General features: G+C 41.4%; 1 protein-coding gene and 1 non-coding gene across 5 annotated transcripts in view; both read right to left on the bottom strand.

Annotated features, from left to right (window-relative positions):
* NASP (nuclear autoantigenic sperm protein) overlaps positions 1-12,606 on the bottom strand; it is a 34,450-nt gene extending 21,844 nt beyond the window's left edge. For 2 of the 4 annotated variants that reach the window (XM_028163361.2, XM_028163368.2), the window contains exon 1: positions 12,421-12,606. In XM_028163361.2, coding sequence (XP_028019162.2) covers positions 12,421-12,479 — 59 coding nt within the window. In that variant the 5' untranslated portion in view covers positions 12,480-12,606. Of the gene's footprint in view, positions 1-12,038; positions 12,129-12,420 lie in introns of all 4 variants that reach the window. The other 2 variants (XM_057552086.1, XM_057552098.1) reach the window with 2 other exon arrangements.
* Positions 10,000-10,072, bottom strand: TRNAR-CCU (transfer RNA arginine (anticodon CCU)). Its single transcript has one exon. It is a non-coding gene; the product is annotated as a tRNA-Arg (tRNA).
* Positions 12,607-16,779: the final 4,173 nt, after the last annotated feature.

The raw sequence follows: 16,779 nt of genomic DNA, 5'->3' as shown, positions 1-16,779 counted from the left end.
TAATAATTACAATTGATTGAAAAACTCCAAATGTGTTTAAATCCATGAGTTCACAATGACACAAACAAAAAACTCGTTAGTCATTTTTAGAGACTGATAGGAGACCACTGCATTATTTTGAAAATTGATAAATAATGGGAAAGAATTTACCCTTTCTTTACAATAAAGTTATACCTTAGGTAGGTTTCAAGACAGAGTCGACTTAAGTTATTACTTAGGAACCCTATATATTGACACCATTCACTTGGTATTAATTTAAATCCTTGTCTCTTTTACCTGCCCCATCATCAGTTTTCACCTGGATGCCAAAGGCAACATTCAGCTAAGTGAAGACATACATCATTTATAAATGTGCCCCCAAAGCACACCATGAGAGCTGAGAATGCTGTTAGCTGTGGTGAAATGGAAAAAAGAAAGAACAGTGGGAAAACAGGAAACTTTGCTACTGAGTACTAACACCTCAGGAGCAATAAATTAGAATTGAAGTATGTACAGCAAGAAACGTAGAAGTATGAGAGAACACAAGAAGCTGTAGGAGAGAAAAAGGCTTTCCTATATAGACATTACTGAAAACTCCTCCAAAGGTTAAAACATACATATAAATAGAACTGAGTCAACTAATTTTTCACACCTGGACTTTCTTCCTGTTTAGCGATAACAAATTTATTAAAATAGCAGTGTAATATACACAGTATGGACGAAACAAATGAACAATTAAAAAATAGCTTGCTCAATTCAATAAATAAATATACTAATTCAAAAAATTAAATTCAATAGACATTTTAGTACCCATTATATGCTAAGCATCGGACACAGTCTCCAACAAAAGTTAAAGCAGAGGAGACAGGGAATTCCCTGGCGGTCCAGTGGTTAGGACTCCTCACTCTCACTGCCGAAGGCCTGGGTTGGGGAACTAAAATCCCACAAGGCGCAGGGCACCGCTAAAAAAAAAAAAGCAGAGGGGACAACTTGAGAAAGGCAGAAGAGATTAAATGACAGGCAGGGACTAACTATATTGGAGTCTGAGTCCTAGAAAATGCTTTAGAGATGAAAAGTTGTCAGTTACTTTCAGCAGGATCCAAAATCTTTGCTCCTAACTCCTAATCCTTTTGAGAATGTTATACTGGTCTACAAATTTGATGAAAAGCCCTGGGGGGAGGGGAGGCAGGGAAATGGGGTTGAAAATAATCAGAGACTTCACAGGGTGACAGAAATGAAGCACAATTTAAATGCTTTCAGCTGCAAGGTAAGCAAGCCGATGATCTGACCAGAACGCTGGAATGGCCTTGGATCCATATCTCCTAAACACCTCCTGTCATAGCTAATTATGTTCAAATAGTTTAACTAAGGGATTATTCTGGCCAAATTCTAGCACAGAGCTTCTCGAATTACCTGTGATTGAAGGACCAGACTTTTAATTTCAATGTGTGAGACATGGGTTTTTACAAAGTATTAACAGAAATGTCAGAGTAACATCAAATTTCTTTGTTCCCAAGAAGAGTGGCCCCTGCTCACCGCAACTAAAGAAAAGCCTGCGCACAGCAATGAAGACCCAAAGCAGCCAAAAATAAATAAATAAATTAAAAAAAAAATCTCTTTGTTCCCAAATGCTTACTCCCAATTTTTATACATATACACAGCATGGTTTGTGGGATCTTAGTTCCCCAACCAGGGACTGAACCAGGGGCCATAGCAGTGAAAGCGTGGAGTCCTAACCACTGGACCACCAGGGAATTCCCTATACTTATATCTTTGTAGACCAGTAACAAACAGTTCACAAACCAATACCAGTCTGCGGCACACAAAAAGTGGTAGTAACACAAACGTCCAGAGTATGAGTACTAAAAACAAACACATTAACACTGTACATACATGCTACATTCAGGCACCAGTAGCAACAATAATACACAAAATGTTTTGCACCCCACATAGGTGACAGATGAAGTGCAATACTATTAAACTTTCACGGTTAGCCATAATGCAAGTTAACAGGCACCAGATTCAAACAACTCAAACTACTAAAAAAAAAAAAAAAAAAAAAAAAACAGCCAAAATACACAAAACACCAGTTTCACACTAGTAGCACAAGACAGTAATCTGAGAGAAGGGAAACAAATGAGGTGAGTCCTATGAGTATCCCCAGGTTACTATCTGGAGAGATTTGTCCACAGGACAGAGAAGGACCCTGAACAAAGTCCATCTCACAGAATTGAGAAGACAGAATTTGAGGTTTGGGGTGGCCTAGGTAGCTAGAATTTACAGGACAGACTAGAGAGAGAGCTGTAGACAAAGCAAGCTTCAGAGATCTGTAGACGTTTCCCCCCAGTCTTTGTTAAGTGCTGATCAACTTATGCATAAGAAAACTACTGAGACCCGGGAAAGAACAACCCAGAAAAGGAATAGGCAAAACAGTCCTTGGAAATCACACAGGGTCTAGAATAAATAACTCCCATCAGCCAGTCTGTAATTTAAACCATGGAGTCCTGATAATGTTATCTTCAGGTTTTTTGCATTTGATTAAAATATTAGAATTGAAAGTTACTTAATTCTGCTCCTTACTCAGTACACAACATGCCTGGCAAATGCTAACCTAGTAGTCTTTCTTTGAATACCTCTACGGATTTAGATCTCTGTTTTGTAAGGCTGCCATTTTCAATTTTGTTGTTATTCTAGTTGAAAGTTTTAAATTTTATATTGAGCTCACACGTACTTCCATGTAACTTCCCCATTTTGATGTGACCATTGTTCTTAACCGGAGGTGAGCATAATAATTAATTCACTAGAAAGCTTATCCAAAAGATAGATGCCTGGGTTGCACCCTTAGAGATTTTATTTGTTAAACTTGAGATAGAATCCATGTTTGTTTTGGAAAAGCTCCTTGATAATGTCATAAATAAGGCAACTGTCATAGTGTCAATCTCTGTATCGTTATTAAAACTTAATTCCTCTCTACTTTGGAGAATACCTCCTTAAACTATAATGTAAATTCCAAGACTGGAATTTACTTTTTTTTTTTTGGCCGCGCCTCACAGCATGCGGGATCTTCCCCTACAAAGGATCAAACCCATGCCCCCTGTAGTGGAAGTGCGGAGTACTAACCACTGGGCCGCCAGGGAATTCCCTGGACTTTACCATTGTAGCTCTCCTTCACCCCACTTTCCATGTCCCCACTTCCTAGGAGCAAGGCTGGAACCACATCATTTAGGTTTTTTCTTAAGGTTTTGTTGTTGTCGTTGTTGTTTTGAATTTTTGGCCGCACTGTGCAGTACATGGGATCTTAGTTCCCCGATGAGGGACTGAACCCATGCCCCCTGCACTGGAAGGCAAAGTTTTAACCACTGGACTACCAGGGAAGTCCCAGATCGTTCAGTTTTGATGCCAACCTAAGGCCTTAAATTTTTATCCTTAAGTTGAGGCACTGAAGGTGTAATATGATCAAATTTACCTTTTATATACTCAGTGGTACAAAAGTTTGAAGTGGATAAAATGAGGAAAAAAGGATATCAGTTGAAGATACTATTAAATAGCACTGTAAAGCACTCAGCAGTGATAAACTTACTTCCATTCTTATTTAGTAGCCTAGACAAAAAGGGCATATACTAGCATAGTCAGAAGAAAAGATGGATTAAAGCAGTGGTTCTCAAACTTCAATCTACACGAATCACTTGGAGCTCATGTTAGAACACGTTGTTGAGCCCCAACCCTAGAGTTCTGGTTCAGTAGGTCTATTATGAGGTCCAGGAATTTGCATTTCTAACAACTTTCTAGGTGATGCTGCTACTGCTGGTTTGGGGACCACACTGTAACAAACACCAGGTTAGAAAAAAAATTATAAACTGATGTTCATGTCCTATCTGAGCCATAGACATGTTTATCCACAATTATTTTTTTAATGTTAATTATGGTAGTTACTACATTTAAAACTATTAAGATACCACATAAAAATCTGGATTTCTGCTTCTCTTGAAAAATCATTATGTAAACTCTGAAACCAGAAAAGTATTAAAGAAAACCACAGGCAAATTACATTGTAACTCATCAGGAGAAGGCCTTTTATATTCAGAAATCATGTAAGACTGATAAATTCTACTCCATCTAATTCATTTCACAAAAGGTTAACTTAGTGAATATATACAGAATATTAAATCAACAGGAAAAAAGGTCCAACAGTAAAAGATTAAAGGATATAAACACATTCACAGAAAATGAAACACAAATAGCTCAAAACATTTGAATACATGCTCACACTGATTCTTCAGAGAAACACAAAATTACTGTGAGAAAGCATTTTTTACCCATCAAATCGTCAAAGACAAGAATGTAAGAGTAACAGGTGTTTGCATATATTGCTAATATAAGTTTAAATTCACAAAACTTCTATGAAGGTCTATTTGACAATATTGATCAAAAACAACAAATGAACACTCTTTGATCCAGCAGTTCCACTTGTAGAAATTTATCCTATAGATATATGAGTCCATGGTTACAAGGTTATTCACTACAGCACAATTTGTAACAATTAAATTCTGGAAAGAATTCAAATGTCCATCAATAGGAAACTCATTATGAGACAGCCACAAAATAGAATACAATGCAGCCGTTAAAAAAAAAAGAAAAAGAAAGAAACTATGCCCTAATGAGGAATCATCTCCAAGATATACTGCTAAGTGCTCAGAAAGTGTCAAGTGTGCTACCATTTACACAATAATATAGAATTAATAACTACATACAATCTGCTCGTATATGCATAAGGTATCATTGAGGGATACATAATAAATTACTAACACTGGTGGACTCTGAGGAGAAAACCTATGTAATTAGGGAATAAGGGTTGGAGGGACATTTCACTGTTTACTTCCCCTTCTGGATTTTGAACCAGGAATGTATTTCCTAGTCAAAGAAATAATTACAATATTCTTTAAATATTGGAAATATCTGCCACTATGGCATACATTCTCCCCAATCAGCTGAAGTTGAACAGTGACCTAGCCCTTTAAGGGAGAATTCACTTCAATCCCCACCACCACTTCCTATCTGGCCCTCTAAGCTTTACATTTCTAAGCCCTGTTACAGATTACCAAACTGCTAAATATTGGTAACTGTTTAGAAATTGAAAAAGGAGGAGGGGGAATCTAGAATTTTTATTTCTGGGATTGGGAAACTGAGCACTATCCAACCAAAATAAGGTACAAGAGCAAGATTATTAGTGAAAATTGGGGGGTACATACTGAGTTGGTTTTGAGGTGCTTATGGAACACCTAAATGGATAGCATTCAGGGACTTCCCTGGTGGTCCAGTGGCTAAGACTCTGGGCTCCCAACGCAGGGGACCTGGGTTTGATCCCTGGTCAGGGAAATATATCCCACATGCCGCAACTAAAGATCCTGCCTGCCGCAACTAAGACCCGGCGCACCCAAATAAATAATATTTTTAAAATAATAAATAAATAAATGGATAACATTCAATAGGCAATTCAGAGCAAACATCTGTCAGACATAGCAGTGCCTACTACATTCTCATTTAATCCTCTCACAGAAAACCTTGTGGCAGGTGGCAATATCCTATTTTCCAGAGAAGTAACTTACCCAGTTACACGACCCCATCATAACTCATTCTGTACTCCAACTGCCTACTGACTTTCTGTATTCCCCATCAGGATTAAGATCTAAGAAACCACGTCTATCTTATCCTAAACTGTATCCTAGCACCAAGCACAAAGTCTGGTATCTAATCAATATTTGTTAAAGTGACCAATTCTGAATCACTAGGGTAGGATTAACGACAAGTGACTTTGCCACTTACCATGTGAAGTACCTCAGTTTCCTCAACTATTAACAGTACCTATCTCACAAGATCTGTTTCGAAAATTAAATGAGAAAGTTCACAAAGTGCTTAGTTCAATGCTTGGCACATAAGGAATCAATAGATTCTAGCAATCATTAACAATGAAAGAACAGAAAGATAGGAAGAAAAGGAGGCAGCATCAAAAGAAGACAAAATTAAGGAGGGAGTGTCTGGTATCAGGTAGCACAGAGGTGCCAAAAAGGCAGCAGAAAGAACTCATCAGAAAGCTAAGAATAAGGACTATTTTAGCATTTAGACAATCCATGATCACCTTTAGCAATGTTGTTTAAATGACATGAAGAAGCCAGATCGAGACAGGTTGAACAAATGTGTATATTCTCAGAACACACCTGTCCAATTAGATTGTGATCTGATGACCAGCAACTGATACCTTATTCATCTTTGTATCTCTAAAACCTAACATATTAAAATATATATTGAATACATTTGTTAAATGATTAAGCAAACAGAAGGGGGAAAAAATGGACACCAGAAATGCAGACTCTTATCTAAAGAAGCCTGGCTATGAAGGGAAGAAGCAAAGAAAGCAACTGAACGCACATATCAGAGAAAATGTTTTTAAAAGCATCCATCTTGGGACATTTGAATGCAGAGATGGTGCTATCTAAGGGGAAGGAAAGGAAGCACCAAGAGACCAAATAGGTAGTTGCTGGCAGACAACCAGACATGGAAAAAAACCCCACAAATCTCCAGTTGTTTTATCTTAAAGATTTTTTTTTCTTTAACATAAACCCTCAGCCTGTGAAGAAGGCTTTTCTTCTGGCAAACTTTTAAGTTCCACAAGAGGTCTTAACCCTCTAGCTGTCTATTCTGTGCCTGCTACAGCAGAGAAGCTGAATGAACATTTAAGAAACAACAGCATTGACTGCACTCTTTAAATTTTTGGCCCCAAATCTGAAACAAGGACAACATTGGCAATCCTACCACATTCCCTAGAATATGTCTTCCAAGTCTCCAAAATTACTCTCTCTCCTCAAATCTCCTACACCCTACTCCATTCTGCCTTACTTCTAAGCAGATCTTGCTTCACACCTCATTGAGCAAATAGAAACCATTAGACAGGAAGTCTCCCTTCCTCAACCACCAAAACTACCAACCTGCTTGCCTCTGTATCCACATTCTCTGCTATCCCTATTTCCATGAACGAAGTTTCCCTGTTAGAAACTTCATATAGCTGGCCCCTTGTCATTCATCTCATTGTGGCCATCCCTGATAGCCCAATCTAAAATAACCACCCAGGGCTTCCCTGATGGTGCAGTGGTTAAGAATCCGCCTGCAAATGCAGGGGACACGGGTTCGAGCCTTGGTCCAGGAAGATCCCACATGCCGCGGAGCAACTAAGCCCGTGTGCCACAACTACTGAGCCTGCGAGCCACCACTACTGAGTCCGTGTGCCAGAACTACTGAGCCTGCGCTCTAGAGCCCACAAGCCACAACTACTGAAGCCTGTGTGCCAAAACTACTGAAGCCCGTGTGCCTAGAGCCCGTGCTCCGCAAAGAGAAGCCACCGCAGTAAGAAGCCACGCCCCGCAACGGAAGAGTAGCCCCTACTCTTTGCAACTAGAGAAAGCCCGTGCGCAGCAACGAAGACCCAGTGCAGCCAAAAATACATAAGTTAATTAATTAATTAATTAAAAATAAATAACCACCCAGTTACCTCACATCACCTTAAAACTAGGGTAATTATTTGCATAGCACTTTATCACTGATATTCTCTAATCTACATATTCATGGTCTCTATCCCAGTAGTCGAAGCTCCATTTGAAAGCAGAGATCTTTTCTGTCTCCTTAACCACATCGCCTCTACTAGATAAGACAAATGTTCAATAAATATAGGGAAAATATGCCAATAAGTAGGAGGAAAGAAAACTGCTTCACAAAATTTTCCTGAAAGAAAATTTCCTTGTAGAATCTCCCTACTACTGCCACCATTTAACAAATGGGAAAACTGAGGTCCACCGCAGCAGCCAGAAACAGAACCCAGTTTTCCTGGCTCTCAGTCATCATAGAAATTTAGCATCATCTATCATCCCCCCTATAAAGTTTTTTGGGTTTTTTTTGGCTGTGCCACACAGCATGCAGGATCTTAGTTCCCCGACCAAGGATCGAACCTGCGCCCCCTGAAGTGGAAGCGCGGAGTCTTAACCACTGGACCGCCAGGGAAGTCCCTCCCTATAAAGTTTTATGGTACCCTTACAAATAAATACAAGTTCAACATCCACCTATGACACTGTAATGTTAGAAGTCAGAAGAGCTAGGCTTGATGGGAGGAGTATGACTAAAAAGGTTGGGGGGGAGGTTTCCATATAATGTTTTGTTTCTAATTTCCCTTTGTGAAAATTCACTCAACTGTACACTTACCATTTGTGCATTTTGTAGTATGCCGTACTTCAATAAAATGTACTGAAAATCTGGCAGGGAATTTTTTTTTTTTTTTAAGCCAGGCTGAGAGGCTTGCAGGATCTTAGTTCCCCAACCAGGGACTGAACCTGGGCCATGGAAATGAAAGCGCCGAATGCTAACCACTGGACTGTCAGGGAATTCCCATGGAGCTTTTTACCTTATGCTTTCTTCTGGGAGATTTATATAGTTTCAGGTCTTACATTTAGGTCTTTAATCCATTTTCAGCTCATTTTTGTATACGGTGTAAAATAAGGATCTAACTTCATTCTCCTGCATATGCATATCCTGTTTTCCCAACACCATTTGTTGAAAAGAATATCCTGGGACTTCCCTGGTGGCCCAGTGGTTAAGAATCCACCTGCCAATGCAGGGGACATGGCTTCGAGCCTTGGTCCGGAAAGATCCCACATGCCACGGAACAACTAAGCCCGCACACCTAGAGCCCGTGCTCCGCAACAAGAGAAGCCACCGCAATGAGAAGCCCGCCCACCGCAACAAGGAGTAGCCCCTGAATGAGCACAGCGACCAGAGAAAGCCCATGTGCAGCAACAAAGACCCAATGCAGCCATAAATAAATAAATTAAATAAATTTAAAAAGAAAAAGAAAAAAAGAATGTCCTTTCTTCATTGAGTGGTCTTGGCATCCTTATCAAAGATCATTTGACCATATGCAAGGATTTATTTTGGGGCTTTCTATTACATTCCATTGTTCTATTTGTCTATCTTTATGCCAGTAGCACAGTGTTTTGAAATCAGGAAGTGAGACCTACACTTTGTTCTTTTTCAAAACTGTTTTGGCAGGGAATTTCCTGGCGGTCCAGTGGTTAGGACCCCAGTTCAATCCCTGGTCAAGGAACTAAAATCCCACAAGCCTCAAGGTGTGGCCAAAAACAAACAAAAGAAACTGTTTTGGCTATTTGGGACCCCTTGAGATTTCTTATGAATTTTAGGATGTATTTTTCTACTTCCGCAAAAAATGCCATTGGCATTTTAACAGAAACTGTGTTGAATCCATAGATCTCTTTGGGTAGTATGAACATCTTAACAATAATAAGTATTCCAATCGATGAACATAAGATATATTTTTTTTGTGGAACCTTTAGGGTGAACCTCCGTTTTTTTTTTTTGAAGGGGGTGTAATGTTTAATTGGCATCCAAAGGTAATCAGCTAGACGTTAAAAAATAATGTGCATCTCAAAAAAATTACATTTGTCCTTGACTTTTGCTTCTCTCTGATTCACATGTTATTAATAAGATCATACTACAGTACATATGCCAGATATTGAAACTGTCCCAAGGCATCTAGATATATGAAAGGAGACATTAACATTCATTGAGTCATTTAATTTTGTCATGAGCTGACAATTATTAAGTGCATTTATCAAGCCTCGTAAGATTTATACAAACTGGGTCATTTTACCCTACTGTCATAGCCCAAGAAACAGTGTATGTTTAAAGCCCAAATTGTAAAATTGCAATTAATCTTACTATTTTTTGGCATTTTTATTTTTTTTATAATTGTGAATTTGTCTTTTTATTTCTGCATTGCTCTGTATATATTTTTTCAGTTTTTTTTATACAGCAGGTTCTTATTAGTTATCTATTTTATACATGTTAGTGTATATATGTCATTCCCAATCTCCCAATTCATCCCACCACCACCACCCCTCAGTTTTTTTTTTTAACCAATTTTTTTTTTTTGGCCAGGCTGTGTGGCTTTCAGTATCTTAGTTCCCTGACCAGGAATTGAACCCGGGCCCTCTACATTAGGAGCACAGAGTCTTAACCTCTGGACCACCAGGGAAGTCCCTCCCTGAACCTCAGCTTTTTAAACTGGTAAGTGAAAAATACTTTCAGACACGCATATGAAGATTACCAAGGTTAATGGATGTGATGATGAGTAAATTGTCGTAAGAGTACAAGGTCAGGGACTTCCCTGGTGGTCCAGTGGTTAAGACTCCGTGCTTCCAATGCAGAGGGTGTGGGTTCGATCCCTGGGGGGGAACTAAGATTGTATAATGCCGTGTGGCACAGCCGGGGAAAAAAAAAAATTTTTTTTTTTTTCAAAAAAAATCTTCTGAAAATAGTTCTTTTTTTTTTTTGCAGGTCCACCAAGAGAGACTCTTTTCTCATTTACACATTGTAGCTAATATATTGAACCTAACTCCTCCACCCCACCAATATGTAGGTACACAGGTACGTTAGCTAAATCTTTCACACAAATATATTCTAATTACAGTGACGTTAATTCATCATAAAGCTAACTTACAAGAGGTTATCCATCTCATTTTAAACAGCCAAATACTAAGCACCAAAATAAGCCCCACACCAACACAGATGAACCTTCCACTTATGGAAACAGGAACGACAAACCCCAGAACTTTAAGGATTACTGAGCTAAACCACTTATTTTTACTTTGACATCTCTCATCTAAAGGTACGAATAAGTAGCTCAGAAATTGTAAGACCGTTAAAGTAAAATTCAATGCATCACATAAGACTTCCTCTTTCTAAGCTTTCTCATTCCTCCTTACCACTATATTACAAACTGCTATATTCTTTTATAACATAAACAAAAACGTTAACAACTAGTTAGAACTATTTAGAAAGCTAATAAGGACAAAGTGATTTAACATTTAGACAACCATTGATAACCTTTAGCAACGTTGTTTAATGGCATGAGGGGACAGAAGCCAAATTGTAGCTTTTTACAGATGTCAAAACTGTAGCCCAACAGTCACCACTTAAGCAATAAAAGCGGTATCAAAATCAACTCTGAATTGTGGTTTATTTCTCATTCCATTTTCTCTCTCTGCTGGTTTGGAAGTTAAACATGTTTTTTATTCTTTCAATGGTTATACTGGAATTATAATGTGCATTCTTAGTTGTCTATTAAACTCACGTACATTTTCTTTACCCTCCCCCTTAAACGCCTGAAACGCTTTACCCCTGAATTGCCCCAGGAACTTACTTAACTAAGGAATGATACCTTTATTGTTCTCTCCAACTAGCTAATTAGATTTTCATGCAATTTCCTCTCAAGCTTTGGGCATGGGGGAAAGGATGAGTAATGAAGGAATAAAAACTTGAAATACTGGGGTTTAACCTAGAGTCTGCCACTTAATAATTTGGGTTATTTCTTGTTTCTTCGAATAACGGCCTGTTTCCCTTCACTGTTCAAAAAATATCTTTATGTCTGAGTGGCACTGTGCCGTTTTCATAGCAATCATGTCTTCTATCATTCCCTCCAGTCCTTCTGTTACACTTCGCGCTTAATACTGCCCATTCTCCTAGCAACCAAACACTGCTAGAAGTGAAAAGACCTCAACGCAGCGTTAGAAGATGCTTCGCCTCCCGATAAAATCCCCCAGAAGCAGCCAAGTCCCCCGCCAACGTTCCCAAAATCTAAAAGAACCACGATGCTCTCCACCACAGACAAAAGAAATGGGCCTTGCTGGGGGTAGGAGGATACCAGGTGAGCGAGGAGACCGCGGGGAACAAGCTTCACCGCGTCCCACAGCGGAAGTCCGAGGCGCTCGGGAGCCGCAGCCCCAAACAATGGAGTTTTCCCGCCTCCTCGGGGCCCCGCCTCCTGCTCCAGAGCCGGCGGAGGGAAGCGAACGCACGAGCGCACGACCCCGCCCCCGAGAGACCCCGCCCATCCCGACCGACCGGTCCAGCCTCCTCCCTCGTGCAGGGTTTTTTTTTTGTTTTTTTTTTTGGCGCCAAATCTCTGTTGGTTATTTTCCCGATGTGTTTGGGGATCCTACCGGAGGCGCACGCCAGGAGTGCGGCGACAGCAGGGACGTGAAGGTACACTGCCGCGCCGGGGCCCCGCCTCCCCGCCGGTAGCCCCGGGCCTGGGGAGGAAGGAGAGGGGCAGGCGATGGAGACAGCCGCCGCTGCCCCCGGCAAGATGGCGACCGCGAAAAGCGGGGCAGGGGGCGCCAGCCGACCGGCGTTACTGCCAGTGAGCGAGGCTCTCTGCAAGAAGTGGGCTTCTCCAGTGTCCGGCCCTCCCCGAACAGCGACGGTTGTTCACTAGAAGGAAAGTCCTCCCACCCTCCGGTCTGTCCCTCCCGGGGAGCCTCCGTCCACCACCCCCTCCCTGCGGACTGGCCAGTGCCTCAAGCTCTCCACGGTCCAGCTTACTTGTCGGCGGAAACCAGCTCCGCGGTGATGGCGGCAGTGGCTGTGGACTCTGCGGCCATCGTTCGCCTGAGGTGGTGGACCAGCGGACGGGATAGTGTCTGTGAGAAAAACAAGAGAGAATTTCGAAAGCCAGAGACTTATTCGTGGACAGAAAATGGCAGATTGGAGACCCCGCGCCGCTGGGCCCTCTTATATAGCAGGGCCCTTCGCCCCGCCCATCCACTTCCGGATCCTCCCCCTCGCGTTTAAAGGGCCAGGACCCAGCCCCAGTCCTGCCCAAGGACATCCCCCACCCGCACCACCTGGTTCTGGGCGATACCTTTCCTCCCTGGCTTCCTCGAAAAAAGCAACTTTTTGCTTCTCTAGCAAGTCGCGTAAGAAGAACTAGAATCTTGGTACTACTACTCCTGACTGGACGGCGGCCAGCGACTTCCAGAGAAGGGGAAGCTGGGGCTGCTCTACATGTTCGGAGCGAGTAGCCGAGAGTCTCTTTCCAGGCCGGATACTCAGGAAGTTAACTGAGACTTTCTGTCGGTCCGCTCAGTCGTAACGGATGGACACGCAAGAGCCGAGCACGTGTATACCAGCAACGGCTAGAACAGATATCGGTGAGAGACGCGTGGCTCTGAACCGCAGCAACAACTGACGCAAGGAAATGCTGTCCTAGGATTGGCCACCGCCTGAAACTACCGCGCTTGATTCAAAGCTGGGGGCTGCGGCGGGACGCGGCTGGCTCCTCCCTCTGGACCCGCCCCCTTCGGCTGGCCCAATCCGCTGAAGCCATCCTCTTAGGCCCTACCCAGACTCCAAATCTGACTAGCTTAATGCGCCCAGCTCTTTCCGTCCCTTCCAAGCTATGGTTTATAGTTTGTCCACCATGTCCGGGGGCACTGTGCTTGGACATTCTAAAGCTATTAGCTGTCTTACTTAATCTTAACAACAACGCTACTAGTGACAACGGTGTTATCCGTCCCATTTGGTAGAAATAGAAACCATGGTTCAAAGAAGGTATGACTAGCTCAGAAGGTTGCAAGACAAGTCATTTATGGGAAGCAGTGTGCCTCATTTCCTGCAACTCGCTGAGTGGCAGATAACTGCACTTCCTCACATCTGGAGCATAATCCATTGCCTTCCACCATGGCCTTGCCTACAAAGGTCAGAACAGGAATTTTATTTCCGTCCAGGTTCAGACATACTGAGAAAGATTCTTGGGGAGGATTCTTATTCCATTCTGTCAAGACTCAGGCAGTTTGAAATCTTTAGGGATAAAGACCTGGACCTGCGGGCTTCCCTGGTGGCACAGTTAAGAATCCGCCTGCCAATGCAGGGGACACAGGTTCGATCCCTGGTCCGGGAAGATCCCGCAAGCCACGGAGCAACTAAGCCCCTGCGCCACAGCTACTGAGCCTGCGCTCTAGAGCCTGCGTGCCACAACTACTGAAGGCTGCGTGCCTAGAGCCCGTGCTCCACAACAAGAGAAGCCACCACAATGAGAAGACCGTGCAATGCAATGAAGAGTAGCCCCCGCTTGCCGCAACTAGAGAAAGCCCGTGTGCAGCGACGCAGCCAAAAATAAATAAATACATAAATAAGTTAATTTAAAAAAATAAAAAGAAGCAGTTAGACCTTCTAAATCATCTTCCCCAGGGCAATGGAAAACTGGAAGTTTATTTTTTGGAGAGGGTAAAACAAAAAGGAGGTTGAACTGAGAGAAAGTTGAGGGTAGCAGAAGTATATGGAAAAGACAGGGATTAAATGAATGATTACACACAAAACACTGAGATCTTGTGATAGACTCCTAGTTGTCTTCCAATATCGATTTTTCTCTCCTATAGTAGTAATAGAACCCTGATTTTTATTTATTTATGCATTTATTTTAGTGCATAACCCCCAGAATAAAAACCAAAATTGTCAAGGTCCCCTGGAACTAGAAGTGCTCACATGATGACACGCTGGTCAATGGAAAGTGAACAAAAGCAATGTGTGCATCTTCCACATAGCAACATCAAAGGGAAGGGGCTTCTCTTTTCAGAAGATGAGGTGGTGAACTAACTTGGACCAAGTCAATCAGGGCGATGCACCAGGAATGACAAATCAGTAAGATGCCTAGGTTCCTAGCATCACAGATCCACCATACAAGCTCTGGGCTGCTTACTCCAAAAATGTTATATAAGAGTGAAATAAACTTCTTAGATATATCCATCATATATCAAGCAACAACTATAAGAATTGCGGAAGAAACAGAGATAAGTCAACAATTGTAGCTGAAATTGTTAACTCATGTCACTCAGAAACAAGGCAACAAAAAAGTAAGCAGAGATGGAGAAGACATGACTAATATTATTAATATGCTCTAGTGACTAAATATATAGAAATCTATGCCCAAAAAACAGCAAATACGCATTACATTCAAACATCATAGATCACTTACAGAAATGGACCAGTATTAGGCCACAAAGAAAGCCTCAATACATTCTAAAGAATCATTATCATTTTCATATAGACCATCTTCTCTAACCACAAAGCTTTATTGCACTGAAAATTAACATTTATATATTGTATAAATAAATAGCCCTTGGGTTAAAAAATCATGAAGGAAGTTAAATACTTACAGCTGAATGACAATAAATACACTACATGTTAAAATTCATAGGACAAAAAAAAATTCATAGGACACAGATAAAGCTGTATTTTGATGAATTATAGCTTTCAAAAAATTTTATCAGGAAACAAATAGAAAAATTGCTCAAAGAATTCAACTCATGAAGTTAAAAAAAGAGCAAGAGAGAAATCTCAAACGAGGGGAAGGACATAAGGAAGATAGGGCAGAAATCACGAGAGAAATAAAAGATTAACTAGAAACTGGTTCTTTGAAAAAATAAAAATATATATAGAGAAAAATATAGATAGCAAATGCAAAAAAGAAAATGCAGAAGAAATAACTACAGAAACCATAGACACAATGGAAAGATAATTGTTTTAAGAATAATTATATGCTGGGACTTCCCTGCTGGTGCAGTGGATAAGACTCTGTGCTCCCAATGCAGGGGGCCCGGGGTTCGATCCCTGGTCAGTGAACTAGATTCCACATACATGCCGCAACTAAGACCCAGTGCAAACAAATAAATAAATAAATATTGAAAAAAATAATTATATGCTAATAAATTTGAAAACCTAATGGAGTGATCCTAGAAATAAACAAAGTGTCAAAATTGGCACATGAAAAAACAGACCTTAAGTAGATCAATAAATAATAAACATTTGAAAATGGTAGTCAGACATCCCACCATTCCCCCCAAATGCCCAGATGGTTTTATAGGTGAGGTTAACACATTTTCAAGAAACATTTCCATATGTAGAAAAAAAGCAAAAACTTTTCTAGGATAATAATAGAACTCTGATTTTTATTAATAAGATTTAGGGAAGACTTTTAGTTAAAGATGGTAGGTTGAACACATACATTTATGTATAGCAAAAAAAAAAAAAGTTAATGTAGCCTTTTTTTTTTTTAAAAGAAATTCACGTTCTTATTGATTGATTGATTGCTGTGTTGGGTCTTCATCTCTGTGCGAGGGCTTTCTCTAGTTGTGGCAAGCGGGGACCACTCTTCATCGCGTTGCGCGGGCCTCTCACTATCGCGGCCTCTCTTGTTGCAGAGCACAGGCTCCAGACACGCAGGCTCAGTAATTGTGGCTCACGGGCCTAGTTGCTCCGTGGCATGTGGGATCTTCCCAGACCAGGGCTCGAACCCGTGTTCCCTGCATTGGCAGGCAGATTCTCAACCACTGCGCCACCAGGGAAGCCCCAAGTCTTTTTTTTTTTTTGATTTATTTGATTTATTTTATTTTTGGCTGCGTTGGGTCTTTGTTGCGGCGCGCAGGCTTTCTCTAGCTTCAGCGAGCTGGGGCTATTCTTCCTTGTGGTACGCGGGCTTCTCATTGCAGTGGCTTCTCTTGTTGCAGAGCACGGGCTCTAGGCACGCAGGCTTCAGTAGTTGCGGCATGCGGGCTCAGTAGTTGTGGCACACGGGCTCTAGAGTGCAGGCTCAGTAGTTGCGGCACGTGGGCTTAGTTGCTCCACGGCATGTGGGATCTTCCTGGACCAGGGTTCGAACCCATGTTCCCTACATTGGCAGGCGGATTCTTAACCACTGCACCACCAGGGAAGTCCCAATGTAGTCTTTTTTATTTTTTTTATTTTTTTAAGCCGTGCAGTACAGCATGTGGGATCTTAGTTCCCTGACCAGGGATTGAACCCATGCCCCTGCAGTGGAAGCACAGAGTGTTAACCCCTGGAACTCCAGGGAATTCCCAAAGGTAATGTAGTCTTGATTCCAGAAATAGGAAAATATAAAAAATA

This window comes from Balaenoptera acutorostrata, chromosome 1 (assembly GCF_949987535.1).
Source record: "Balaenoptera acutorostrata chromosome 1, mBalAcu1.1, whole genome shotgun sequence".
NCBI lineage: Eukaryota > Metazoa > Chordata > Mammalia > Artiodactyla > Balaenopteridae > Balaenoptera > Balaenoptera acutorostrata.
This window is presented reverse-complemented; position numbering and strand designations above follow the sequence as displayed.